The sequence below is a fragment of the Amphiprion ocellaris genome, chromosome 12 (assembly GCF_022539595.1).
Source record: "Amphiprion ocellaris isolate individual 3 ecotype Okinawa chromosome 12, ASM2253959v1, whole genome shotgun sequence".
NCBI classification, from domain to species: Eukaryota; Metazoa; Chordata; class Actinopteri; family Pomacentridae; genus Amphiprion; species Amphiprion ocellaris.
The window spans coordinates 31,611,139-31,639,032 of NC_072777.1; the positions used below are offsets into that span (position 1 = coordinate 31,611,139).

Here is a 27,894-nt window from a genome sequence, read left to right on the forward strand (position 1 = left end):
TTTTCCAGCTGATGGAAGAAGACTGTTTTCTAGAGTAGCCTTGTACATGACCTGGTTCATTTGCCCTGCTCCATCCAGACTGAAACTACCCCAGATCACCACTGATCCACCCCCATGTTTTACTGTAGGGACAGACAGTCTGGTTTGTAGCTTCTCCAGGCTTCCTCCTAACCAGGAAGTTGGCTGGAGTGGGCACCTGGAGGTCTGATGATGATTCCTGACACAGGAACAGATGAGTGATGGTCATCTGGTGGGTAGAAAGACATTTCCTGACCAGCTAGCAGTTTGGTAGAACCATGTTGGGCTTGTTTTTTTCTTGGTGTAATGAATGGCTGTCTTGGAGATCTTCAGTTTTTTCGCTACCTGTCTCTCACTCATGCCAATTTCCAGCAGTGTCAAGATGGCTACCTTTGTGGCTTCACATAATTCTTTAGTTTTAGGCGTTATGTGAGAGCTGACAACTTCTGAGTTGTTCTACAACATGAATGTAAACAGGAAACCACTCTAGACCTTTGCATGTGCTGCAGATGACATGAAATGTCCTCTTATATATCCTGGGAACACAATGAAGCTGAGGCATGTCAAATAGGACATAAAGTATTATGGAATCAGCTGCATTTTTCATTGTATTCTTCAGGTAATATACCTTTGATAGTACCAGTCATTAAATATATATGTATCTGACAAAACATACAATATGATACACATCAATGATCAGCATGTTGTTGTCAGTATCCATCATGCAGCTTTTGTGTGCAGTACAGGGTTGCTATGTGATTTTATGTTCTCCAACCCTTTTGCTGTCCCTCAGAAATATGGTTTTCACAGAGTGACAAATGAGGAAGACTAGAAATAACATGCTATTTTTGTCTCTGCAACCTTTTGTGGAGCAACTCGCGCTGCTAAATATCAACTGAGAATCACGGAGCAGTTTCAGTCCTGGTGGGCTGACTTGTGCCCCCCAAAAGCTTTAAATCATCTGGCTCAATGAATCAGAGTCTTGACTGAGCCAAATTGCCTGACTGTGCCCTGTGGGAAAGATAATTGGGTGAAACAGGTTGTTTTTGTGCCTTACTGAGGTACAAGAGAAGCAGGAGAGAGGAGAAAACAACATGGACTCCTCATTTTAGATAAAACCTCTGAAGCGTGTAGTGTCGAGTTTTTGTTCAGGTGGAGGTTTGGGTTTTCAAATAAGGCAGTCAGGTCACTGTAACTCTCTGAAATCCTGCAGATGGTGAGGGCTGTTTGTGCAGCACATAAATAAAGTGTGATGTTAAGATGCAAGCCGTGTTAAGTTAAACCCCTTTTCCCTTTTATCTTATTGCAGCATTGTGACAGAAATGTAAACGGTGTATGAATTTTAAAAAAAATTATCTCAAAAGATTAGTTAGATGGGTTTTTTTTTTTTTTTTTTTGCCCAGGGCTTATTTACATTAGTACAAAACTGACAAACAGAAAAGTCGATTTTCTGTTGCTGTAGTTATAATATTGATTTAAAAAATGTATTTTCAATAACAGGTGAACAATAAATCAACAAACACTTTCAGCTATTTTTCTCTATATTCCTGGAAGGTCAAGGTAATGAGCACTTAGGATTTCTTTTATTATTTGTTGCATTTATTTCACATTTGCAGTTTTTACAGCGCAGATTTAACATTAAATTACACAAATGCTCTTTTTTAAATTTATTTTTTACTATAGATACATCAGTAAAACAGCAAATATCCATTTTTTAATTTAATATTTTTTAACAATTGACACCATTTATTTATTTTTAAAAACTGAATACACCAGTTATTCATAGAAATGCTTTTTTATAAAAGTAGAAACAGGGCTTTACTTTATAGGAAATGCTGTGTTTTTTGTTTTTATATATATATATATATATATATATATATATATATATATATATATATATATATATATATATATATATATATGCCAGTAACTGAATGAGTAAATACGGATTTTTTTAAGTATGAATACATGATTCATTGACAGAAAAATGTTCTGTCTTTGTTACTGTAGATGCACCATTTCATAATAGTCAATGTCTTTCAAGAAATAAAAAATACAGTGTATATATAGAGATATATATACATTTTTTTCCTGTGTTATTTATTTATTTTACTGTTAATACTAATACACAGTGTTTAAATTAGTTTTTTGTGTTTACTAGAGTTACCATTAAAACACTGAAAATGTCCTGTTTTCTTTTACTGTGGACAAACTGATCATTAACCAAAGAAAAATATCAATTTTTTAAATTATGGGACAAAGTCTGTTTTGATCTGGCAGTACTTTTTCAGCTATTTTACTGATTTATCTCAGTGTGTGACGTCCGGCTTAACATCTTATCACACATCTGACATAAACACACTGAGCAACATAAATTCTGCTCTGTAGCTCAAGTGTCTGATTCACTCTCCTCTTTTATGCTTTTAGTCTCCACCCAGTTCTGGTAAATGCAGTTCTGCTGCTACTTAGTGCTTTGCTGTAGTTGGTATACTTTCCACTGGTTCGTCACTGTCATATCTGTCAATGTTTAGTGCTTCACAGGCGGCGCAAAGTGGGTTTTTAGAGCTTTTGTGCTGAAAACAGCCAGAAATGACACGATGAGAGCAGCGATAGTGAATTTAAGAGTAAAGATGCTGCAATACGAAGTATGGATAAAGAGATCCATGCAGTTTGGTGATAACTGTCTGTGGTCCAAAAATACTCTGCTGCTTTATATTTATTTGATAATAGCCTACTGCTTTTCCTGTTTGAACAGTTTATACACATTTATATTTGGATATGTCAACGTTGATTTAAACAGATTTAAAAAACACAAAAAAGGGGGAAAAAAAACTCCAATAGTATCCAGTCTGGTGACACATGTCTGTCACTTTTTAGTATCGATTGCAAAATATATTCTTGATATTTGCTGATTTAATGAGGTGATGTACATGTAAATTTTGAAGTCTAATATTATCCTGAGCAGTTATTTTGGGATTTATTGCAATTAATCAGGTGTGATAGAAGAGAAACATTTGGACTGAGCCTTGTTTTTCTTTTTGTGTCGAAAAGAGACATCGACCTAATTTTACAGTTAGAAATGTTTGTTTAAAGTGACAATAAATCAACCAAATGAAGGACAGAAATAGTAGTGTTGGTGATTTGGACTGTTTCAAATAAGTGAGTCAAGAAAACTGTGAAAAATTACTGAAAAAATACACCATATTCCATGCTAGAGCCATGTTGTTGTTTATGATATATGTCTGCAATTCACAGATCATACATTTTAAAAGATAAGAATCTTGTAATTTCTACCCAACTATGATTACAGTTAATTCAAAATACAGTAGCAACGGCATAAAAATGCAATATTATTATTATTAGAAAAACCAGTTATGGTATTAGTAAATCTCATATTGTACCTTAGAGAACTGTAATCACTTTACACTGATTAACTATTGAAAAAAACACTGTAAAAATACAGAAAAGGACTAGTGACCACAGCTGCCAGTATTTTTTATATTCTTCTACAACGTTTGACTGCAAAATTCCAACCTTTTAACTGTATTTAAATTGACAGAAAATTGTCATTACTTTACAAATATTTGCTGAAGAATAATGCAATTTTTTAAAATTGCTTTTTCAAAACAGATTTTACCTTTATCTTTATTTTTATAATTTACAGATAATATCTAGTAAAATCACAGAAAAAGCGTATGAATTTACATATTATCCATCAAAAAACAAACAAAAAGCAACATAATGTCCTCATTAAAAATCTGTATTTTACAAATAGGGATTTTCTCTTTTTTAAAAAAAAGTGTGACTGTAAAATGACACCATTTTACTGTATGTAAATCAGCTTAAAAATCATTATTTTAAAAATATTTGTCACTAGTTACAGTTTTTGAACATTACAGTATTACACATTTTTTTAATCCTGTCTTTCCTTTTTCTTTCTTTTTTTTTACGGTACATTTCAAGGTGTCATTGTGCTAAATAAGTTAAAACAGGTGGCGACAGGATAAAAAAGGGTATTCATGTTAATAGCTATCTAACCATTTATATTTGGAAATGTCAGCTTTGATAAAACAGATTAAAATAAACAAGATAGCATTTGAAAAAAAAATCAGCTAATTATCTACCAGCCGCGCTGCTAAATCTGCATCTCTGTGTGACTAAACTGCAGATAATTTATTAGTTATTGTCTTTAAACATCAGAGACTCGCTGTTTCTGTATTTAAACATTCACGTCAATTATCAGGCCAAGTAAGAAGTGAAGTTTTGTCCTCTGACCTCACTGATCATTGTGCCGCATTTTAAAACTCACAGTCTGCAATAAACACAGAGAAAAAAAGAAAAACAGCCCAAGCAGACAATCAGACAAGTCTGCAGAGTTGTGATGTAATTAGACTTGTTAATTGGAAATGAGCCTGTCGCCACCTGCGGCAGGAAGAGTGTGACTTTGTGGTCATCTCGACAGAAATAGTCCTGCTAATTGTTTTGGTTTCCAGGCGCCCGGAGTGGAGGAGGAAAGTGACAATACACTTTTCTTGTTTTCTCTCAAGTTATACCTCAAACTGCTTCACTCCAAACTGCAGACATTAGGGGACATTGTGAGGCATTTTGCTGGTTTTATTGTCAGAACTGGCTCTTTAATTCTACCCATATAAAAAGCCACTTGAGCATGACTGCGAGAATGGCAGCTATTCAACCTGACGAATGTATAAGGATAAGGAACAGACAGGAGGAATGTTTAACATCAAAAAATCTGTCTTAAACAAAGACGAGCAGAGAAATACTTTGATATTTTCAGCGGGTGAGCGGCATGAATGTCATTATGATTTAACACAGGCCAAGTACCTCCACCCAAAGGCCCTTCCTTTAGCTGCATTTGCATTTCTGAAAACTTGGCATTGCTGCTCTAATCTCTGCAGGAGAGAATCATCCTGAATGTAAATTTTTCAGTCGACTTGATGTTGTGTTTTCCTGCTTAAAGATGCCCTGGATGTGCCCTGCTGTGGATGCTAACATTCATTCAGATTTCCATGCGCTGATCAGAGACACATGACAGCTGATTAATCATTTAACGGCTTCTTTGGTGGTCAGACGGTGAATTTGAAGTTGCTCGGAGTCTGAACCTTTGCTGTCTCATTTCCCAGCCAGATATGGATTTCATAATGGATAAACACAGACTCGGTGTCGCCTTCGTTGCCTTCTAATAGGATAAATGTGTCGACTCTCCTCTTTTCTCTGATTCTGTTTAAAACTTTATTGCAAATCTCCCAAACTCGGGTGGAGTTTATTTTATCCTCTGTCACAGACTGGAGATGTTATATATTAGTCTAACATTTACCAAGAAAAACTGCAGCAAAGATAATTATCACTTCTTGGGTTGAACATATAATTTAGTGTCTCGGTGCTTAAAATAGCATCACTAATTCTGAACTGTTATCTGGGAAACAAATTGTATCTTTAAAATCTCCGCTTCTGGTGCAGTTTTTCTTTTAAAATCCCTCTCTGGTGTTTGATTAAAACACTCTCTGTGTTTCAAAGTTGCATATTTAGTGGCTTTTCTCCATGAAATTAATCCCTTCATGCTCTAAAACAGCTGTAAAATACACCTGCAACTCTGTTTAAACACGGAAAAACTACTCCACAACGGGAATATTAGAGAAATTCAGCCACACATGTTGGAACTGGAAGCCGGTTTTGCAGTGGAATAATGAAGTTTCTCAGGTTTATTGCGTATATTACTCCTGATGTATCCTCCAGCATATAAAAAGCAGCATGTTAACAATGTCTTTAAAGCACTTTCATGCACCCAAGTCCAATTTGGTCAACAGGAAGTGCTTTAATTAAACTGAGAGTAAATCAGATCCACCCATGCGTGAATATATACACAATAAATGACACATCTGACCTATACGGCTCCTATTTCTTCCTCTGAATCCCTTTTGCACAGTTTTATGAGACACTTATTTAGCAACGAGCTCCAATCTGTTTACTGAGATTTGTGCATAAATGCAGGGTATATAAAATTTCCCAGTGGCCATATATGTGCTGTCGACCTGCAGGCTGTTTATTTACCAACTAGTCTGATTAAAAATGCATCCAGAGAGCCGACGTTGGTTCATTTATTAAACTCTACTTGAGCAGCGATGCTCCACTTCACACCCAGTCGAGCATCAATTCAGAAACACTTTCTGCAACAGTTAAAAATGCCCAAAAAACTGTGATAAATAAGCTGTCACAATAATTTAAAGTTACTATTTACCTCATTTGCACTAAAGTAAAACGCTTTCACCTCATTTTTTTCCAAATATATTTTGTATTTTATGAGTTTCATCTCCCAGGATGCATCGCCCTGTTGAGGTGTAAATATTTTATTTGATAAAGAGACATTTACACCATAAACTGACTTTTTCATTTCTGTCTGAACCTACCACAGCCTAAATCTCTTGGCTTTTTTGGACTTTTGATCCATCTCCTCCTCCTCAGAAGATGAACTATCCTCTTTCTCTGACTTTATCCACCTGAAAATGATTTCCTCGTCTTCATCACTGGACTCTGAAGAGCTGGCAGGAATCGCTCTCATCCTCTCTCTCATCCCTCCACTCGCCTTTCTTTGACCATAAAATGAGCTGACTGTAAAGCCCTGCAGGAGAATATACGGCTGCATACCTGGACGGGATGATATCTGGATTTGCAGTGAATATTAACATGTTCGAAGCTATTCTGAATTACATTTGACTGACTTTCTGCCCCTAATGTGGCAACGTAATCCAGGAATAAATACGTCTCAACACCAGCTAGCTGCTTTATTGTGTGTGAACAACTAGTAAAGTCATGGAAAAGATATCAGACCACCCTTGTCTTCTTCAATTTGTTGTTCATTTTAATGCCTGGTACCACTACATGTACATTACCTGAAGAATACAATAAAAAATGCAGCTGATTACATGATATTTTATGTCCTATTTGACATGCTTAAGCTTAATTGTATTCCCAGGGTATATAAGAGACCATTTTATGTCATAAGCAGACAAACCAGACTGTCTGCCCCTACAGTAAAACATGGGGGTGGATCAGTGACCATCTGGGGTAGTTTCAGTCTGGGTGGAACAGGGTAAATGAACCAGGTCATGTTTGGGGCTACTCTTGAAAACAGTCTTCTTCCATCAGCTGGAAAACTCTTTCCTGCCTCCAATGACTGGATTTTCCAACAAGACAAGGTCAGTTAAAGCCTGGATGGAGAACCAGAACATTAGAACCATGCCTTGGCTGCTCAATCATCAGATCTAAATCCAACTGAAAACCTGTGGAAAATCATCAAATGTAAAATGGAGAACCACAAACCCAAAAACAAAGCAGATGAGTTAGAATTAGTGAACAGGAATGTGCTGCTGTGACAGCAGAACAATGTCAGAAGCTGGTAGAGAGCATGAAAAGATGCATGACTACAGTCATCAGAAACAATGGTTACGGAAAAGACGTAGAGAGAGATGAGCTGGAGTAAAAAGGAACAGGAGGGAGGGAGAGATGGTTTAGAGAGAGACTCTTCCGTCTGTTATCATGGGAAATGTTCACTCTATGGGTAATAAGATGGAGGAACTTGAGACACTCGTCAGGAGCCACAGACTCTACCAGGAAAGCAGCCTCATGTTTTACATGGAAACATGGCTGAAAGACTGTATTACTGAGAATAACACCAGAGTCAGAGGCTTCTGGACTATATGAGCAGACCAGGGCTATACAGCATGTGGTAAGAGGAATGACAGACGGTGGAACCCTGCACACGTTACCATCAAAGAACAGATCTGTAGCAGGACATTAGCATTAGCAGTTAGTCTGAGATCATACTATCTGTCACAGGAGTTCACTGTGATCGTCACCATTGTTGCTTACATTCCTCCTACTGTACAAGCTGAAACTGGAGACACCAGGTCGACCATCTCCTCCACCCTCCTCCTCCAACCCAAACTTCTACCTTCATCCTCTCCAGCTTGCTCCTCCCCTATATCCCCTCTGGGACCTCCATCAGCTCAGTCCCACCTCACCTCACTTCTCCTTCTTTGTTGCCTCTGTTGTCTCTGTTAATATGCTGCTGTTACAAATTAATTTCCTATTAGGGATCAATAAATTGTATATTCTATTCTATTCTATTCTAAATCAACACAAAACACACTAAAACATATATTTGATATTATAAATTATTCATGAAAGTTATCAAGTGCGAGCATTCCTTTACTTTCTTTGCTGTTTTTATCCAAATAAAGGTAAAATAACTCCAAAAACTCCACAACGTAATAAAAAAACCACATCCCAATTACAGGCAACCTGTTCACAGGTCCTTGTAGATTACTTTATTCCTATTTTTCCCCTCTTAAACTCAACATGCCAGCTACATTTATCAAAATATGACTTCATTTTTGTTCCTTTAACATGAGAATTAATTAATTTTGTCATTGATGATGTGTTCCAGCTTCACAGTAAGAAGGTTCAAACCTGCTGCTCATTTGATGTCTTTGTGTTTAGTTTGCATGTTTTTTATGTACCTGTGTGGGTTTGTTCTCCTCCCACAGCCTAAAGAAATGCATGACAGGTTAATTGTTGATTCTTAACTGGCTGTAGGTGCAGTTTCTGTCTTTTTGTCTTGGTTCTTGCGATAACTTGTTGACCTGTCCTCCTCTCGCCCCAGTGTCAGATCGTACAGACTCCACATCCTGCAGCCTTCTTTAGATAAAGCTGCTTTAGCTACCAGATGGAAGCACGATCTGCTCCACTAACAAACATCTCCTATTGCAGAACCCTCTTAGGTAATCTTCTTGCTGTCACTGCAGATACAGATACGCTACAATTTTGTTAATTATCGCATAACAATGGCCCATTGTTGTTCCCTGCTTCTTCCACATCTTGCATGGCGTCTTTATCGAGGCTGCTATTAACTGTGGAGCTGCACTGCACAAACCCTCCTCACCCTCCATCCTCCCCCTTTTTTCCTCCTGATTCCCGCCACCAAATGTAAGCCTATCACCACCGAAAGGCCCCAGAGAGCTGCTCCGTCATTGATACTCATTTTCCTGTGGGGGAATCGTTCCATAAAACCAAGATCTCAGATAGGCGGCTTTATTTGCACAATGTAAAAGTCCTTTTTAATTCAAGCCGGATACCTGCAGGCTTGGATTTGACTCACCGGGTCCTACAACAAATTAGCACACACCATTGCACACCATCTCACACGCCGCTGTGGCTGAAAGGCACAGCTGAAAGACTCCTGAAATTACTGCAAAATAGAATTTGACCCTTGATAAGGAGCGCTATCTCTTCTGCCAAGTGTGACATTTTGATGCAACGCTGGATGTCTCGGCTGCAGAGAGCACTCAAGTATTTTACCCGAGCGTTGTGGAGTGCATACGCTTAAGTTGTGTGCAAGTGAACATGATAGATTTTACTCAGCTGGAGCAAAGCGAGGTGCTCGTTTTTCACACTATATATACAGCAGAACAGACTTTAAGCTGTGGTTACAGGTTACTGACTGCTGATAAAAGTAAAACATGATGCTGGAGTATAATTAAGTACTTTCACTTCATTGTGGAGAGAAATATTGTCTTTAATACTGCAGAAAATCTTTAAAAAATTACTGAAAAATACCCCCAAAATAAATTTTCCAGCAGTTGAGGTGCCAAATACACTAAACTAACAGAAAAATAACCATCTCATAAAAATGCAGTCATTTTCCACGGAGCTCTTGTGTGTTTTATATGTATGTAATTTAATTATATTAGGTAGATATAATGATAAAAGATATCTATAATAATGAAAACTGGATTTTTACAGATTTCTAAGGCATGCAGATATTATATACTGATAAAAACACATTAATTTTACATTTTAGTTGTGGAAACTTTATATTAGATATCTTTCATTTAACAGACAAATCAATGTAAAATTCTAAAATATACCTATAGTATTGAACTTAACAGTGTCACCTATTTTTAAAAAAAGAATCAATATTTAAGAAATGATAATATATTTGTATAATGTGTATGTAATTTTTTTTCAAATTTTCTTAAACAAAAGGAAATTAATGAAGTAATTCACAGTTACACTGGTCTGTTTGTGTAATTTTATAGACATTTTTGTGTATTTCAAAAATACATAAAATTCTGTAAAATCCAAATTTTTTTTAGTGTGCATTTATTTTATTATTATTTTTTCCTTTTGATTCATTAATTTATTTCTAAACATAATGAATAATATATTGACATGTTTCTATTTTTATTTATATGTTTTATTTGCAGTGTATTTATATTTATTTGTTAACTTATTTCATTTCCTTCAGGTGCCAAATTAAAACTGCTGCAGTCCCACAGAGGTGGTTTCACTTCTTCTGGCTGATCAGACCTTCAGTTAGGTGTAAATTAGACAGATTTATTCTGGGAATAATGCAATGTCACCAAATTTAATTCTCCAGTCACAGCAATAACAGAGTAAACTGTCCTGCTCTGACTGAGTTAAGATTAGAAAATGATGCATTTTTACTGATGACACAACCAAACACTGTAATAAGCACTTTCTGTCCTACACTGACCATCAAAATACTTTATTGTAATGTTTTAGCTACGACTGGGATTTATTCCTGATAATATTTCCACTTTTTAACTTAACCAGTTAACTTTTATAACCCTTTACATTATTCTTATTTTATCTGTCAAGTCTTTTTTTATTTTAATGTTTTCCTTGAAGCATTTGTAAAATTGTTAAGAAAGATGACACATAAATATAGTTTTTTATTATTATTATTATTATTATTATTATTATTATTGTTATTGTTGTTAGTATTATTATTGTTGTTCTTATTATTATTATTTATTCTTATAGGTCTCAAAGCTCTTTTTGTACATTTTTCTTCAATTTTGATGATTTTTTTTTTCTTTTTGCCCTGGCTACCTTTTTACCTTTTTTCTTTCTTATTTCCATAACTGTTCATTTTATTTTTATTTTTTCAGTTTGCTGAAAAGCAATTTGAGACACACACACACACACACACACACACACACACACACACACACACACACACACACACACACACACACACACACAATACATATTATTACATATTACATATAACTTCATAAATATTTATTATTATTATTATTATTATTATTATTATTATTATTATTATTATTATTAGTAGTAGTAGTAGTAGTAGTAGTAGTAGTAGTAGTAGTAGTAGTAGTAGTAGTAGTATTTGCACAAGCGTTTCCACCACAGGCTGATTTGATTCCTGCTCTGGTTGAAAGTGAGTTACAGGATTTAATTTTTGCATCTCCTTCTGCAGAAAAAAGGCCTAACTAATACAGAAACACCAGCCAACTGAGTAGGAAAACAACTATGGAGCATCAGAATCCTGGTCTAAAAATTTAATTTCTGTCAATTTCAATCAAAACAACAACCAAAGCTGTATTTTGAAGCAGTGTTTTGGAGTCGATGGAGTCAGATGCTGCACAGTGACCAGGATAAATGGCCTGAAGCTGCAGTTCTGCACAGCTGTTAACAGAATCAAAGTTTAAAGTCCAACCGGGCTGATGTATCACCTGCAGTAAATATTAGAAGCTGACTGATGGTCTGGAGGTGAAAGAAAACATCAGTAGGGTAAAGAAAAAGTTCACATTTCTCCCGGTAAACTTAGTCTAGTTTCAGTGTGTGGTTCATGCAGAGAATAAATCCACTAACAGCGAGATGAAAACTCTTCGATGTTTTTGTGTCCGCTGCCCCCTGAGCCCAATTAAAGCTGCTTACATATTTTTGTCACACTAGAAAGTGATGAGAGGAGCATCGCCCTGCAGAATGTACAGCACTCCAGGTAAGAAAATACAAAACAACCTGTGAAAGATGAAACAAACTTCAGCACACACATTTACAAAAAACACTGATAGATTTATTTTCTAAACAGGTTCCAGTTGTTTTTTTTTTTTTTTTTTTTTTTAATTCAATGCAGTATCTCAATTACTGAGAACCTTTTCACAGGTTCTTGGAAATCTATTTTGCTCTTCTTACATTTGTTTAAATATTACTTTAGTTACTTTTGCTTCTTTAACAGGAGTTGTTGTCTTCATGACTGTTACTGATGGAAATCTGAAGCAGAAATTATACTCACAGACAAGATAAAGCATTACATTGTGTTCCATTAGTTTAGTCACATATATTTACATTATTATTCTTATGAGATGTTTCGATTTCCCACACAGCTACTGTAGCTATAGTCAAACTATAGTGACAACAAACATACAAAAAACAAAAGAAAGAAAGAAAAAATAAAATAATTACATTAAAATAACAATAACAAGTTGCAAATAAGTGAGTTGTATAATGCAGTGTTTACTGTGTTTCTCTGTCATGGATATGGCAACCAAAATGAAATGCATTGAATAAATCTGTGTTTCTTAGAGTTTGAACATTATTGAATGTCATTTCATTCTTAAATAAACAAACATCCCTATGAAATAATAAAGTAAATGTGACAATTAAATAAATTCTGAAATACTAAATAAATGTGGCATTAGGTAACAAAAGTCCCTTGAAATAAATAACATACAACAGCAACCTTTACATCTGAGTGACAATAAACCTGGTTTTTATTGGGGAAAAAAAGGAAACTGCTAAATTCTATGATCACTGAATGATTATTTGGCTCCTGCTAATGTGTAGATTGGTGTGATAGTTTATATTCAATGGGCCGAGTAATAATATCAACTATACAACTCAACTTCTGGTCATTTTTGCATCCACAAATTGAAACGTTTTGCCTTCAAATATCTTTGCCGTTGAACTCAAACACTCAAATTTTAATGAAACATGAGGAAAACACAAAAACACTACAGAGACTCTGAATATTTTAGAAGAAGAACACGTTGTTTGAATTTTAAAAGGCACCAGAAGCAGTGAATCTAGGACTCTGCTGACCTGCACAAAACTGCTCTTTAATGAGCTACAACAGTTATTATTATTGCAAATAAAGAACATTTTAGGAAATAAAAAGTGTTATATCGCCTAGGAGAGCTCTAAGTCGACAAAACTATACACACTGAAAACATCCTGAGAGGAGAGCTGATCGAGCAAACATCTGTATCAGTGTTACCAACAGTACAATAGAGGCTGTAATGAGCTTTATAACAGTAAACCAATGGGTTAATTTATTCTATAATGTGTCGCTGACAGGCTGATAATCCATCAGGTGAGAAGAACCCTGTTAGGCAGCAAATTGAAAGTTTTAGCAGGTTGTGCAGATATGGAAAGCTGTGGATTAGAAGGTTCCCCTCTGAGTTAATTGCCCCACAAGTTTCCTGTCTCAGCCAAGATAAAGTCAAATTATCTAAACTAAAACATCCAGGAAATAGAATTCGTTTGACTCTTGTTTCCCTCCTTGTTGTTCCCCCTGTGAAGGAGAGGCCTGAGTTCTGTCTGCTCCTGACTTCATAGAATTGTTTCTTAGCTTGACCACGTCACATCGCTCATTGTGTTCATGGAAAAGCGGTTAGACAAGGAAGAAAAGAAAGAGAGGGCATTGATTTTAGGCAATTTGGATGAAGCTGGAGAGAGCCCTGTTGATTTTCATTCTCGCCATCTAATCAGGAGCTGATTTACAACCGGGATGCTAAGTGAATGTAATTACCAGCATTTAACCGGCAGGTAGAACGGAAAAGCAGCAGAGCTTCCAGCTCTGCAGGACTGAGGATGAAAAATAGGCAGCATTAGAGCACCTCTGGGTGGGACTGAAGACCTGAGGAGACCTTCTGTGAACATACATCATCCAGGGCCGAAGGAGATGTGAATAAAATTGCATTGTGACTCTTTTGACTGAAGATGTGAGTCTTCATGTGAGTGATTTGGGTCTTGATTTCAGTGGGAATGTGACTTTTTTCGAAAAATATAAAAATGATGATGTCTCTACCAAGCATAGGTGCTTCTTTACACCTGTAGAGGATGACTTGCATGCTTTATTTAGAAAGATGGAACCTTATAAATGGAAATTCTCTGTGCCAGATATTGCTAAAAAATACACAATTACATAGCACGAGACCGCAGAATCCAGTAGAAAAGCAACAAGATAAAGCATGATACATTACTGACATAAAATAAGTCAACTAAAATAAGACTAAAATGAAAAAGTAAGAAGTAATACTGGCAATGATACTGAGGGAGTAAAGTGATATGCACCTGAATATGAAATATTGCACATTATATTGACATTTGTGCATGAAAGCAAAATATTGCACATGAAAATGAAGCATTGCCCATGATACTGAACCTGATATTGCACAAATTATTGATAAAAAAAGTAATACTGCAAAAATTATTGATATTATTGCAATGATCGTTTAGGTTCATTTACAGCTCTTGTGATCTGGATGTTGCACTTGGCCATATTGTGATCATAAACTGTGCAAATATCTAACTGCAGCATGCACATAGTCTTGTTATCTGACTCATTACTTTCATTAGGTTTAGAAGCAGGTTAAATGAAGCCACCAAGTTTTGTTGGCTTCATTTAACTTGGTGACAGATTCTCAGCCACTGAGTTAATCTACACACTGGTCAGTTGTGGCTTTAAAGGACGTTGATCAGATACTGTGACCAGAACAGACTCTCCTTTGAACAGTGACTATAAAAAGTCGCTTTAAAATGCAACTTTATTCAAACGACACGATGTTACAGGTGACAAGAGAAATATGAAAATGGGCTGTTGGCTACTAGATGTCAGTTAGAGTTCGAGTCACGCACTTTATTGTCCACAACTGCACCATTTGCCATCTAAGAAACATTTTCAGACAGCTGTGGATGCAATGTTCCCTGTAATTTTTCCTGAGTCTGAACAAACACACAAACTCCCTGAGCGTCCCTTGGACCACTGTGAGCAACATCAGACGTGTGCACTGTGGTCACACCAGCATCACATCCATTCAAGTTACATGGTTCATTAAAAGAATCAAATTAAAGCATTTACATTTCTGTTAAAACACTTTGTCAACAGGAACCAGTTGAAGGCTGCGGTGATTTTAGTGACACTACAATGTATAAGAGTGAAGTTATTGAATATTTGTCTCTCTTTACTGTTGCAGAGGTTTTGCAAATTGCAGACGGACCCTGTTCACTCCATAGACACCAATGTTATTCCTGTAGCTTGAAAGACAGCTACTTTTGATAAAACTGGGCTTGTAGCACATTGTCTGCCTTGCAACAATGGGAAAGAGGCACCGTTTATGTTTTGACAACCTATATCTAATGAGTTATTGATGCTGGAAGTGTGAATCTGTGAATATCTTTCCAACTTTACTGAACTTGGGGCCACTACCACCTAAGGAGTGATATATTTAATTTTGAAAAAAGCATTTAGCCATACTTAAAGCTTTAAGTGCTTTATTAACACAGAACTAAACATTTTGTAATGTTTTATTATCACAGGTTCTGTCTGAAAAGAGGTGGCATCATTTTAAACAGTGAAATCAAACTAACAAAATGTAATGACCAACCAGTGAGCAATACTGGATTCTGCAAAAACATAAACAACTTTTTAAAAATCTAAATCTTAACACAGTTAATGTATTAACTTATTTTTGTGTGTATGCATGTATTTATTGATTTATTTAGTACTGTTAACATATCAGAGTTCTAAGTGAATTTTTCTTAAGTTAGGCAAAGGCCATTTATTGATTACATATAGGCTGTTAAATGTTTATTAAAAACTGAAAAGCATTAAAAAAAACAACTTAGGCATTTATTGAGTCACTAAAATACTGTAGAGTACAGACCACATCAGCATGATTATAAGCATCCTCTGGTAAATTAACAACCAGATACTGATGTCTCTCACCATATGGACTTCAGGAGATGACTGGGGGATGATAAACTGTGACCTACTGGTTGGATTCTCTCTGTTCTCATGTTTCTTACATGTTTGTCCCCTGACAGCCGGGTCCTAATGTTTTTTGAGCAACACACCATACTATGACGTTTTTACAATGATGGTTCTACTATGGAACCAGTTTGACATGTTCAGGTGTTCTTTGTGTGAAAACTCAGAGATTTCAGGGATCAGAAGGTGGTTTTCAACTTTCTTTGTTAACTTTCTGCTTCAACTTTAAACTAAATTTCCTTCACTAAGCCAGCCTTCTGGACTTCCAGGAAGCTGTGTTCCTATTGGCTGTCCAGGTGGCTGCTTGGTGTTATCAGGAACACCTGAGCAGCTCAGTGTCTTCCTGCTTTATTTAGCTGCAGACAAACATTTCCTCTGCTTCTCCACCACTGAACCGGGTTTGGCTCTGTTGCTTTAGCTTGTTTTTTAGGCGTTGGCTTGCAGCTTCCAGCAGTAAAATCATCTTTAATGTGTTTCTTGGTGTGTTTTAGGGCTTTGTACTGGATAGTTGTCTCGGTAAATGTGGTTCTTTAGCCACAGTTAGCACATGGTACTAATGTGTGCAGTGATTAGTGGATTTGGTACAGCTGAGTTGTGTCTTTATCTTGGCTGTAGTGAGTCTTCAGAGGTTTTTGGTCAGACACATTCTGTATTCTTGTTGGTGAACCAAGGTTGGTTGTCCAGAAGGTAAGAGTTCCTGTCCTGATTCTCTGTTCTCAGAGGTTCTCTGGTAGGCTGCAGGAGACTTTAGTGTTTGGGTTGTACTAGTTTGGTTTTTGTACGGTTTCATCTGGACGACTATCTTGAGGCCCCTCCATGTGGTTTAGTGAGGTTTTCTGCAACAGTTCTACAAAGCAACCTGCAGCAGAAGAGACTTTGAGAGTTTTTAGGAAGTTCTGGAGACCAGACTTTAGAGCAGCAGAAACATTTGTCAGCAGTTTGAGCAGGAGAAGGTGAGCTTCAGAGTAGAAATGAGACAGAAACCTTCTTGACCCGTGTGGTGAGGTCCTGTACCAAGAGTTTGAGCAGGTTGTGAAGAGTCTGTAGTTCTTTGGTCTGAAAGCACAAGAAGAGTCGACTCATTAAAGGAGAAAACAGGAGATATTGTTGGTTCTTCTGTCGCTCCGCAGTTTCCAGTTTCCTTAGACTGAATATCAAGTTTATATTTTAAATGATTTCCCATGTGAGCCCAAGAAGACTTCAATAAACTCCCTCCATCCCCTGAACACAACATATTTTATTACCATGTTAAAAAATTTTTTTTTAATGTTTTTGAGTTTTAATCATAGTTTATTCTCTTTGCTTGTTTAGTTTTGTCATCTGTGTAAAAGGTGCTAAACTAATAAAGTTGAATTGATAAACTGAATAATTGACTAATTCATGATTGTGACAACAGAAGTATTTTCATTGTGATTTAAGGGTTTATTTCATTTTTAAGGTTGGGGTTAAAATCTTGACAGAAAAATAAGATTAAAGAAATAAACTACATAACAAAAAGCAATTAAATCAAAGGGAAAAAAATTAATACAATAAAACTTTAGAAAAGTTTTATTATTAAAAAGAGTTAAGGAATTTAAGATGTAATTTTGTAACTAAACATTCAATTTTTTAATGAAATATTTTGTCTTTTTAAAGGTTTAATAATCTAAATGTTTTTGCATTTTTTAAAATGTTTAATATTGTTCTTGTTTAATTGTATTTTTTAAATGTTTAATTATGGAAAATATTTTATCTGTAATTTTTAATATTTGTATTTTAACAATTTTGTTTAATTTCATAATGACATGTATTGTATCTTGTTGAATTATCTCATTCAATATTTTGTCTGTTTAATATAATTTAATTGTATTTAATGTTTAACTCTATTAAACAGACAAAATATTGAATGAGATAATTCAGCAAGATACAATACATGTCATTATGAAATTAAACAAAAAGAAGAATATTAAACATTTTAAAAAATGCAAAACATTTAATTAGATTATTAAACCTTTAAAAAGACAAAACATTTAATTAAAAACTTAAATGTTTAATTACAAAATTACATCTTAAAGACAATAAAACTTCAAATAGGAATTAAACAGAAAATACAATGAAGCATTTAAAAAGAAAATTAAACATTAAAAGATGGTAAAACATTTAAAAAGAAAAACCTTAAAGATTTAATCGAAACATTAAATATTGGGAAAGGAAAAAAAACTCAAGCCGATAAAACATTTGAAAAAACAATTAAACATTAAAAAGACGAAACATTTGGAAATCAAATCAGACATTAGAAAAGAATAAAAGGTGAGAAAAGAGCAAAACTAAACGTTTAAGAAGAATCAAACTAAAGACAAAACATCAAATTTTTGTCTTTAGTTTGAAGACACCAGTTAGACTTTAGAAGATCAAATTAAACAGAAGAGACAATAAAACGATCAAAAAGAGCAAAAACAGATAAAGCTCTTAAAGCCTTTTATAGTCTGAAAGAAAACATCAAGTTGTTTCTTCAAACATTTCCTCTTTCTATGTTCTTGGTTTGATTGTGGACAGATTTACTAAGAACTCATTTCAGAAAACTGCTTTCCAGATAAAGTCTACTAGTAGTTGAAGGCATTGATCAAACTAATGTTACCTTCTGATCTCATCAAACTTTACTGTTCAGTGAAGAAAATCAAAGTTTGTTGAGGATTTCTAAAAAACCCACAGGTGAAGGTCTGAGAAGAACTCAGATGGATGATCTAAATGTGAAATCAATACTCATGGTCACAAGTTTTAAGGCTTCTGTTAACCACAAAGTTCAAACTAACAGAGAAGTAGTGAGAAACTTTTAAAACTTCAGTCCTCAGAGTGTCTGAAGGTTCAAACTAACAGAGAAGTACTGAGAAACTTTTAAGATTTCAGTCCTCAGACTGTCTAAAGGTTCAAACTAACAGAGAAGTACTGAGAAACCTTTAAAACTTCAGTCCTCAGACTGTCTGAAGGTTCAAACTAACAGAGAACTACTCAAGAACTTTTAAGATTTCAGTCCTCAGAGTGTCTGAAGGTTCAAACTAACAGAGAACTACTCAGGAACTTAGAGGATTTCAGTCCTTGGACTGTCTGATAGTTCAAACTAACAGAGAACTACTGTGGGACTTAGAAAATTTCATCCCTCAGACTGTGTGAAAGCTCAGGTCCTGAGGACTCAGGAGGTGTGGAGGCTTTGGAAAGTCTTGGAACTGAGGGTTCCACCCTCCAGCACAGAGGCTGAAGTCCAACCTCCTGAGAAAAACGGTCGAGTCGAGAGCCGAGTTAAAAAAAAACTCGAAAACGACAAAAAATAGATGATAAATGCGCAAAAAAAAGAAGAATTAGTATCTGAGCGAATAGCTCAGGGGATAAGAAGACAGACTACCAAGCGGTAGGTCGCAGGTTCGAGTCCCACCACCGGCCTTTTTCTTTCTTTGTCTTTGTCAGGATTTTCAAAAAGTTTAAGAAGTGTCTGGTCTTGAACCGGCGACCTGCAGCTCCATAGGCAAATCCTTAACTCACTGAGCTACAGATCAGATACAAAGAAATGAATTCGTCGTCCCTTTGGCATCGTAGTTTCTGAAGTCACCACATGGGTGGAGACAAGGCGGAGTCTGGGTGGAGTCAGGGCGGAGAGTAGGCGGGGAGCTGGGTGGCGGCCTTCCCCCTCTACTCCCCCACCTCCCCCCACCACCCACCACACCTTCCCCCGCCCGACGAGTTCTTCGAGTCTCCACGAGTTCTTCGAGTCGCCACAGGTTTTCCCGAGTTTCTGGAGTCTCCACCAGGTCAGAGGCAGAACAAGTTGTCATGAAGAGGTGCTGAAGTCGGCCAGGATGGACTGACTTTTTACAGCGACTAGAAGGAAGACCACTAGAAGAGCAGGTCTTTAACCACCATCCATAAAATCCATGGAGTCGCTCCAGAGAAATGAAAGAAGGTCAGCTTTTATGAACCTCCATCCAGATGTTCAACTTGATATCTTTACTTGGACATTTTTAGCACCACAAACCTTTAGTGTCACACTTTATTATCATTTATTAGGACTTTAATGGAATCCACCAGCAGATTTACTTTTTGTTGACAAACTTTATTCTATTCATCGTGGGACTGCAGTATTTAAAACTGTTCTTTCTATTTGACCTCATGTTTATTAGTTTTAGTAGAGAAAGTTATTTTACTTGTCGATTAGTCTCTTAAAAACCAAGTAATAAATTGGATTAGTCAAGAGGTTTAAATTTCTTACTTTGTCATATTTTAAATATGACAAAAAATATAAAGTGTCTTGAGACAATTTGACCTGTATTTGGCGTTATATAAATAAAATTGAATTAAATTTGTATGTATCTTGTAACGTTGGAGTAATTCAGCCATATATGTTGGAAAACACATTTTCTTTGTCCATTAATCTGTTGATTGTTTTCTCCACTAATTCATTTCTTGTTTTGGTTTATAAAATGTCAAACCCAAGTATATTCAGTTTACTGTCATAAAAACCAAAAAGATTTACATTCATGGTGCAGGAATCAGGCAGTTCTTCACTTTTTATCTTAGTTTAGTCAGAAAGATAGTTGATAATGTGTGAATTGTTGCAGCTTGTGAGCCGTAGAAGGTTTTAATCTTTGGGGCCAAGTGTCAGAAAACATTTAGAAACCAACATCAACAAAACAACAAAGATTTGAACATCATTAAAGGGAAATCCAACTTTTGCATGACAATGTCTAATTAAAGGACATTTATTTCCAAAGTAAAGGTGTGATATTCATCCTCTGGAGCTTTCTCTTCACATCGTCTTCCACCTGGACTGGTTTGGTCGGGAGCATGTGCAACAAACATTTGAAAAACTGCACTTTAACATCAATGAATGACACTGAACTTTAATCTCTACATAAATGAGACTGAGTTTGGATGTGCTGCTCTGTCATTAACTCCTAAGTTTAGGGAAAGTTCAAACAAAAGAGGACAGTTTAGGTAAGACTTGAGAATGAGCTAATTTTGAACAAACATCTCAGACTTTCTGAGCTTCAGCACCTCTAGCAAGATAATTTAACAACAAGCAACTCAAGAGATCCAGAAGTTGGAGAGAGTTAGCTTTAGCTGAGCCAAAGAACATGTGGGATGCTAACCTAGCAAACATTTCAGACTTTTCTCTGTGAATTCTGAGAAATAATTTCCTATTTAATGACAGAGCTACACATCTTAAATCAGTCTCATTAAAACAGACTCTAATTCAGTGTCATCCATCCATATTAAAGTGCAGTTACCCAAAATGTTTGCTGCATGAACTCCAACAAAACCTGTCCAGGTAGAAGGCCACTTTGACAAACAGGAAGTGGAAGATTCCAAGCAGATTTATAGAAGGGGGAACCGGACTGTACTAAGTGTCGTCGAGTATAGAGGGGTGTTTTGTGGGTTTGTAAGGCTGATAATGACTATTACTGAGACATTTGGAGTAGATATTCATTTGCAGTAAATGATACGTTTTTGTTTTGTTTACAGATGTTAAGTTAAAGGAGTTTTATTCGTGACGTATAACCAATCAAATCACTCCAGAAGAGAAGAGCGACCACAGGTAGATAAAGGTTCAGAGCCAAAGTAGCACCATTTTTAAATGTATTTATTACCGTAAATCAGTAAAAAATAAAATACTGAAAATCAGTAAATCAGTCATCCAAAGTTGTTTAAATCAATCCAACTGGACTTTAAGAAGGTTCCTTGAAGACGTTTCACCTCTCATCCAAGAGGCTTCTTCAGTTCTGGTGGTGGTTGATGTTGCCTCAGCTTATAACCTCTGTGAGGTGTGGTCAGTGTTATTCACATTCCGACGACCATTGCCAAGGCCAGTCAGCCCACAATTACTACAATTCTACAATGTATGTCTCTTTGCTTTGACTTGTTATTTGTACAATATACGATGTATATGATGGCGTTTTTTCATACCAAAGGCTCTACTATGATGTTTTCTAAGAGACATATGATGCTACTCTGGTTGTTCTGGCCCTGGTCTGCTGCACTCCTCCTCTGTTGTTTTCTGGTTTGTACTCAGCTTCATGTCTTCGTCCACCAGGCCTCCGTTGACTCGTCCCGCCTGCCGTCTCTGGAGCTGAAGCTGGATTGGAACAGACCAAAGTACAGTCCAATCACGATGCCAGCTGCCTCTCAAAAGGCTCCTTCATCTGGCAGGTGGCGGCACTTCTTCTGAGGGGAAGCTGAGCTGGCCCAGCAGAACTTTGGAGATGTGTTCCAGTGGTTGGTGGATGTGTGGGGAGATAGAGAGGGACCTTTGAATTGTTCAGAAAGGAAAACAGGAAACCCATTGGTAGTTTTAGTTTAGGGTGCTACTGCGGTGTGTTTTTGGGTTTTAAGAGGTGAACAGGAAGAGTTTTTTTTCATATTGATTATCTTTTACTTTGTTCCTGGTTGGAATGCCCATCAATGTCAACATGAAGTTCACTTTTAGTTCTGTTTGTTTATTTTTATTTTACTAACACCCATTTGTTTTTAACCCCCTCACATGTTGTGTTGTTGTAAACTTACTCTTTCAAATAAATTCTCATCTAACCCTCTGGAAACCAGCGTTTGGACTGTTTTTGTGTTGCTCCTCACCTACTGACAGCTGTGGACTAAAGGCTATACTGTGACGTTTTTAGAGCAACATGCTATACTATGATGTTTGTTGGGCAACACGCTACACTATAGGCTTTTTTAATTGACATATTACTGTGACCTTTTTTTGTTTTAGTTTTTTTGCTTTTTTTAGCAACATATAAGAATTCGAACAGTTTTAAAAGTTACAATACTTTTACTTGTGCAATGAAATTATTATTCTATGGCATTTTTTAGACGACATATTATACTCTGATGTTTTCTTGAATTACATACTATTTTGTCAATATACTGCACTATGACATTTTTTGAACCACATATCATACATGACAATTTTAGGTAACATCCCATCATTTTGTGCTTTTTGAACCACATAATAATCTATGTTTTGTTTTTTTTTCTTGCCAACATGCTGTACTATGAACTACAGGCCATAATATGTTATTCTTGAGTAAAGTATACTATACTTTGACATTTTCTGAACTACATCCTATACTATGGCGTTATACACAGAGTGCTTTGGTTATATGTTGATTTACAATCTAGATTTTTTTCTGTTTTGTTTTTTGACAGGATTACCACAAACCTGACTGTGAACACTGTTGACACCCACCTCAGGGAGACGCTGCCTAAGATCTCAAGGCTGCTTGGTCATGGTCTTTCTGGCACGTACTCTTCCAAGATGAACCGGGAAGTTTAACACTGATGGAATAACACCAGGTCTAAGCTGACAAACTTCCAATTCCTCCTCAACCCATAGTCTCTGGGAAACCTACATGGAGTAAGAAAAGTAGACAGAGAAGTAAGTAAGTCTGTATACAACATATTAAAAAGAAATCATGCTAATAAATTAAGTACAAAGAACCGAATTCGCCAATAGACTGGAGACCAGAGCTATTTAATTTGATAAGTATAACCTTGTTTAGTAACATTTCAATTATTTGAGAGCAGTCCTAAAGAACTGCCTGTAATCCCAATCATAAAATGGGTTTGGAGGAAGAACATAGATGGTAATCTGGATATACATGAGTTAGGCTTTATAACTACTATTGGTAGTAATAGCAATGTGACTACTACTAGTAGTATTGGTAGTACACTCTACTGCTGCTGATACTGGCACTGCTACTACAACTTGTAACACTATTACAAATGCTGATCAAAAAATGGATTCTTTGGATGAACTTAAAAAAAACATGGAAAGAATTTCCACATGATTAAATGGCTTACTTTAAACAATAACCAATTCTTTTGTTCCAACTTAAGGCACCGAGGTTAGTTTAACTTCATTTATTAGGGTTCATTCAACTTGTTACTTGAACATCTTAAAGGAAAACAAAAGGGTTTTCCCCCAGTTGAGCAAAAATTCTCAATGGGAAAGAACTGTCTTAAGGGCCTGAACTTTTGCAGACAGTCTGTTCCCATCAAGTTTTAGGATTATTTTCTGCAGAGCTTCGAATGTATATTTTAGCTCTGGGGGGTAACTCAGGTCCAGATTATACACATAGGCAAGCAAGATGGACAGTGCAAATGGTACATTCCTCAACTCACTGAGTACCGTCACCCCCTCCAGAATGATTCCCACATCCTCTGGGGCATCACTGGGTTCTGCACCGCTGTGTCGAATGATGTAGATGCCATAGACTGTCTCTGCCATGGCTGCCGCGGTGTTTTCATCATCCGCCTGCGACAAAACAAATTTAAAAAAAAAAAATTTCTAGCTGATATTCATACATCTATCCTCATAATTAAAAAAAAAAACAACATTATTCTAAAACAGCTGAAATTAGCACATATCAAACAATCAAAACAAATTATGACCAGCATTACATTTCAAAGCTCTTTAAAAGCCACCCAAAAAACCCACAAGGAATCCCTATTGATCATTTCCTAAAAAAGGTAAAGTAAATTAACATACCTTGTATTCTTTCACCAGCTTGTCTGGATCTTCGTTAAGGTAGACACACAGTCCCTTAAGAATGCATTCTCGTCTGGTATCGATCCCATTGTCCTGCAGATCAGAGAATAAAAACATACACACATACATCTGAAACACAGTGTAAACAAACAAGGAGAATGGGTTTACGTGTCTAATGAATTAATTATAATATTTATTATACTGAAAAGAATACTGAAAGCCATTTTTGGCAGATGTTTTGCTGTTTTAAGGGATACCTTCAGGTAGCTTTTTTGTGTTTTTGAACCTGGGCTGTACTGAGGTTTGGCCGGCAGTGCAACTGAATGATAGGAACCAAAAACAGAATGATCGGCGCTGTATTCACTAAGTTTCAGTTTTGCCTGAAAGCAAAAGTAAGTTTGAACGGGCATGTGCGGGCAATTTCTGTTTGTGTTAAATGTATGCCAATAAAAGTGTTGTGCTACTAACAGGCTCAGATTGTTATAATAACTATTATGGTGACAAGTAGTAATCTGAGTAGCAAAAATATCAGTAAATCCTGGCAGCACAGCTCATCAAGCTCCCTGCCATTTTCAGCTCTCTGTCACTGCAGTTTACTCCTCTTTGTCCATCTCTTTGTGGATTCTTTGAATATTGTTATTGAATACTTACAATAACAATCTGAGTAATAAAAACAATGTCAGTCGAGAGGGGCAATGTAGCAGGACTTAACAAGAAGTGCAGTTCTTCTAAGAATTCATTTTTTTGCCTGGCACATGTACAAAATGCTCCAACTTGAGCAATGCAGCAGCAAAATTTTGCTTAATTACTTCAGGCAAGCTCTTATGTCCACTCACATCATGACTTGAACATCCACCGTCTGCTTCAACAACACTGTCATCTTGATTTTGTGCATCTTCCTCAGGATCATCAGGTGAGTCCTGTGAAACTTGAGTGGTTGTAACTACTCCTGGCTTGAAATCTTTCAATGTATGTGGGTTGTGTTTTCTGTTCTTGTGAGAGTGAAATGTTCCATATATGTTTGTTTGAAAACAGCAACCCTCAAACATGCAAGTAACACTTTCATTACTCTTCAGATGAGGCCAATGTGTGTAAAATAATCCCTCTCTGTCGAAAGATCACAAGTACACAAATGACAACTGAATGTCGACAGTTCCAACAGCTCCTGAGTATTTTCTTTGGGATGGACTCTACTTAAATGAATGTACAAAGCATTCCATGTCTTAAAAGTACATGGGCAGTTGGTGTGTAGGCATGGGTAGCGGTGCCTATGACGGGTGCTGTAGTCTAATATGTTTTAGTAGCTTGTATCTACTAGATAAAGATACACTGCATTCTTTACACCTCCACATACAGAGCAAACTATACTTGCTGCAGCAAGACACAAAAAAGTAGGGAACTAGGGAAATCTGGTTTAGCTGGAATCTTGGAACTGGAATCCCAAAAAGCGGTAAAATGAAACATCCCAGAAGATGCCTTTAACCTGTAGTCACTGATGCAGTTGGACTTCAGACAGGTGCAGCTGGACAGAACACTTGCAGAAGGACAGCAAAGTAGAACACCTTGGCAGTAACCAATGACTGTGATAAATAGAACAGACAAATGAATTAATATCAGTGAATGTAAAATATTATCATTATCAAATTAACCTGCTTGTTGTATATAATTGAGCCTTTAATTGTATTTGTTTCTTTTACCAAAAAACTATTATTTTTTTTGTACGCTCATTTATGTCAAGGCCTGTAACACTTTAATTACCCTTAAAACAAATACAGGAAAATAATGAATCTTGAATGAATGAATTTTTAAGGTTATTATATATATATATATATATATATATATATATATATATATATATATATATATAATAACCTTAAAAATTCATTCATATATATATATATATATATATATATATATATATATATATATATATATATATATATATATATATATATATATATATATATATACCTCATCCCTCCTTTACAGTGCTTTCCTCTACATTCATTTAACAGTGGCGGGCCGTTTGGCTTCACTGTGACTACGGTGGGAGACGAGGAAAGACCGGTGTGTATTGTGTCTATGTTGGCAGCGGAGCGGACAGCATGAAGACAAATAAATTAAATAACCGTTTATTTACGAGCGTGTCGTCGCCGACACGACAGCGCAACCGTCGGTAACCGTCGGTAACGTCACAGCCATGCGGCGGCAATGGCGGACGGTGTTTTTGACCGAATTAAACATTACATTTGGTCGAACAACAAAACTATCGCGGGACAGTGTCGCTTAAGATGATGGCACGTTTATGCATAGCATTCGTTTGTATTTTGATCCATTTTAAAGGCAGATAAAGGATTCTTACCTGTCCATGAGCACGCTGATCGGACAAATTCCGCGTTACTTCCTGCAGGTACTCCCTTCTCGCGTGATGATCCCGTCACGTGTTCTCGCGATATCGGCCATAATTTTCACGGAAGCGCCGGAGTACTTGATAGTCTCCTGTTATTTCGACATGGTTAAATAAAGTAAAAACTAAGCAGTTTCGTTTCAAGTAAATCCTGCAGGATTTATTCACGTTCATTTTGTAAACATGAAATTGTATTGTATAAAATGTATTTTACACTTAATAAGTGTAACAGCCAGCCATTTTCCATTTTTTGAGTGTACTACTTCTACGACTAACAGCTGTTTATACTACTACTGCTGCTTGTACTTTTAGTATTACTACTACTGCTTGTACAACTATACTACAGCTACTATTAATCGTCTGGTATTTGGTAGTCAAGCTGCTAGCTCGCCTTAGCGTTTTGCTAGTGGCTAACTAGTTAGCTCTCATAAGACTGGAAGCTCTCAACAAGATTTCATAATGAAAAAAGAGTCAAAAACTATTCTTACCTATGAAAAGTCATTCCAAGTTTCCTTGTCTCAATCGTACGACGCAGTGTGTAACTGTATGCAGCACAGTCAGCCGGCATACTTGTTGTTTCCGTTTTCACGCCGTCTACATCAACGGAATGCACTGAAACTTTTCCCCCACTAGCTTAGCCTCGCTGTAGCACGCAGCTCAAAGGGGCGTGTCCTATCTACTCATTCATATCTATGACAACAACGATGGCTGCACATAAGAACGCCTGACGTTGATGAGCTGCGTAAATACCATTATATACAGTCTATGGTAAATACGTATGTGAATCGCATCATTGGCTGCAGCAGCCAGTCACTGGTCACTCACTGACTCACACTGAAAAATAGCACAGAATGAATTGTTACGTGTTTATTTTATTTCCAATTTAGGTTGGCGTTTTTTTTTTTTTTGTGCGCAGCGCAGATTTTCTGTGCGCGGAGACCGTGTCAGCAGTGCGCAATTGCGCCCGCGGGCAGCTTAGAGGGAACAGTGTGTGGATATCAGATTTTGTCTTCTAAAACATCCTCTAACTTCACCGAATACTTCAGGAAGAGCAGG

At 36.4% G+C, this 27,894-nt stretch overlaps 1 protein-coding gene across 5 annotated transcripts; it reads right to left on the minus strand.

Moving 5' to 3' along the window:
• Positions 1-11,789: 11,789 nt before the first annotated feature.
• LOC129350115 (uncharacterized) lies at positions 11,790-27,586 on the minus strand. 5 transcript variants are annotated; one of them, XR_008603360.1, is made up of 8 exons: positions 27,327-27,559; positions 26,794-26,930; positions 25,268-26,011; positions 24,432-24,524; positions 24,065-24,197; positions 23,130-23,288; positions 21,851-22,191; positions 11,798-16,972 (listed from the first exon to the last, which is right to left on the minus strand). XR_008603360.1 is itself a non-coding variant. In XM_055015645.1 (5 exons), exons 3-5 carry the CDS (start codon positions 25,478-25,480, stop codon positions 23,883-23,885), a joined length of 621 nt encoding a protein of 206 aa, XP_054871620.1. In that variant the 5' UTR covers positions 25,481-26,011; positions 26,794-26,930; positions 27,327-27,576; the 3' UTR covers positions 23,297-23,882. The 5 variants fall into 5 exon arrangements, 1 of the variants encoding a protein (XP_054871620.1); XR_008603361.1 differs by lacking the exon at positions 21,851-22,191 and having other exon boundaries at positions 11,790-16,972; positions 27,327-27,586; XR_008603358.1 differs by lacking the exon at positions 11,798-16,972 and having other exon boundaries at positions 21,511-22,191; positions 27,327-27,582.
• Between the last annotated feature and the right edge of the window lie 308 nt (positions 27,587-27,894).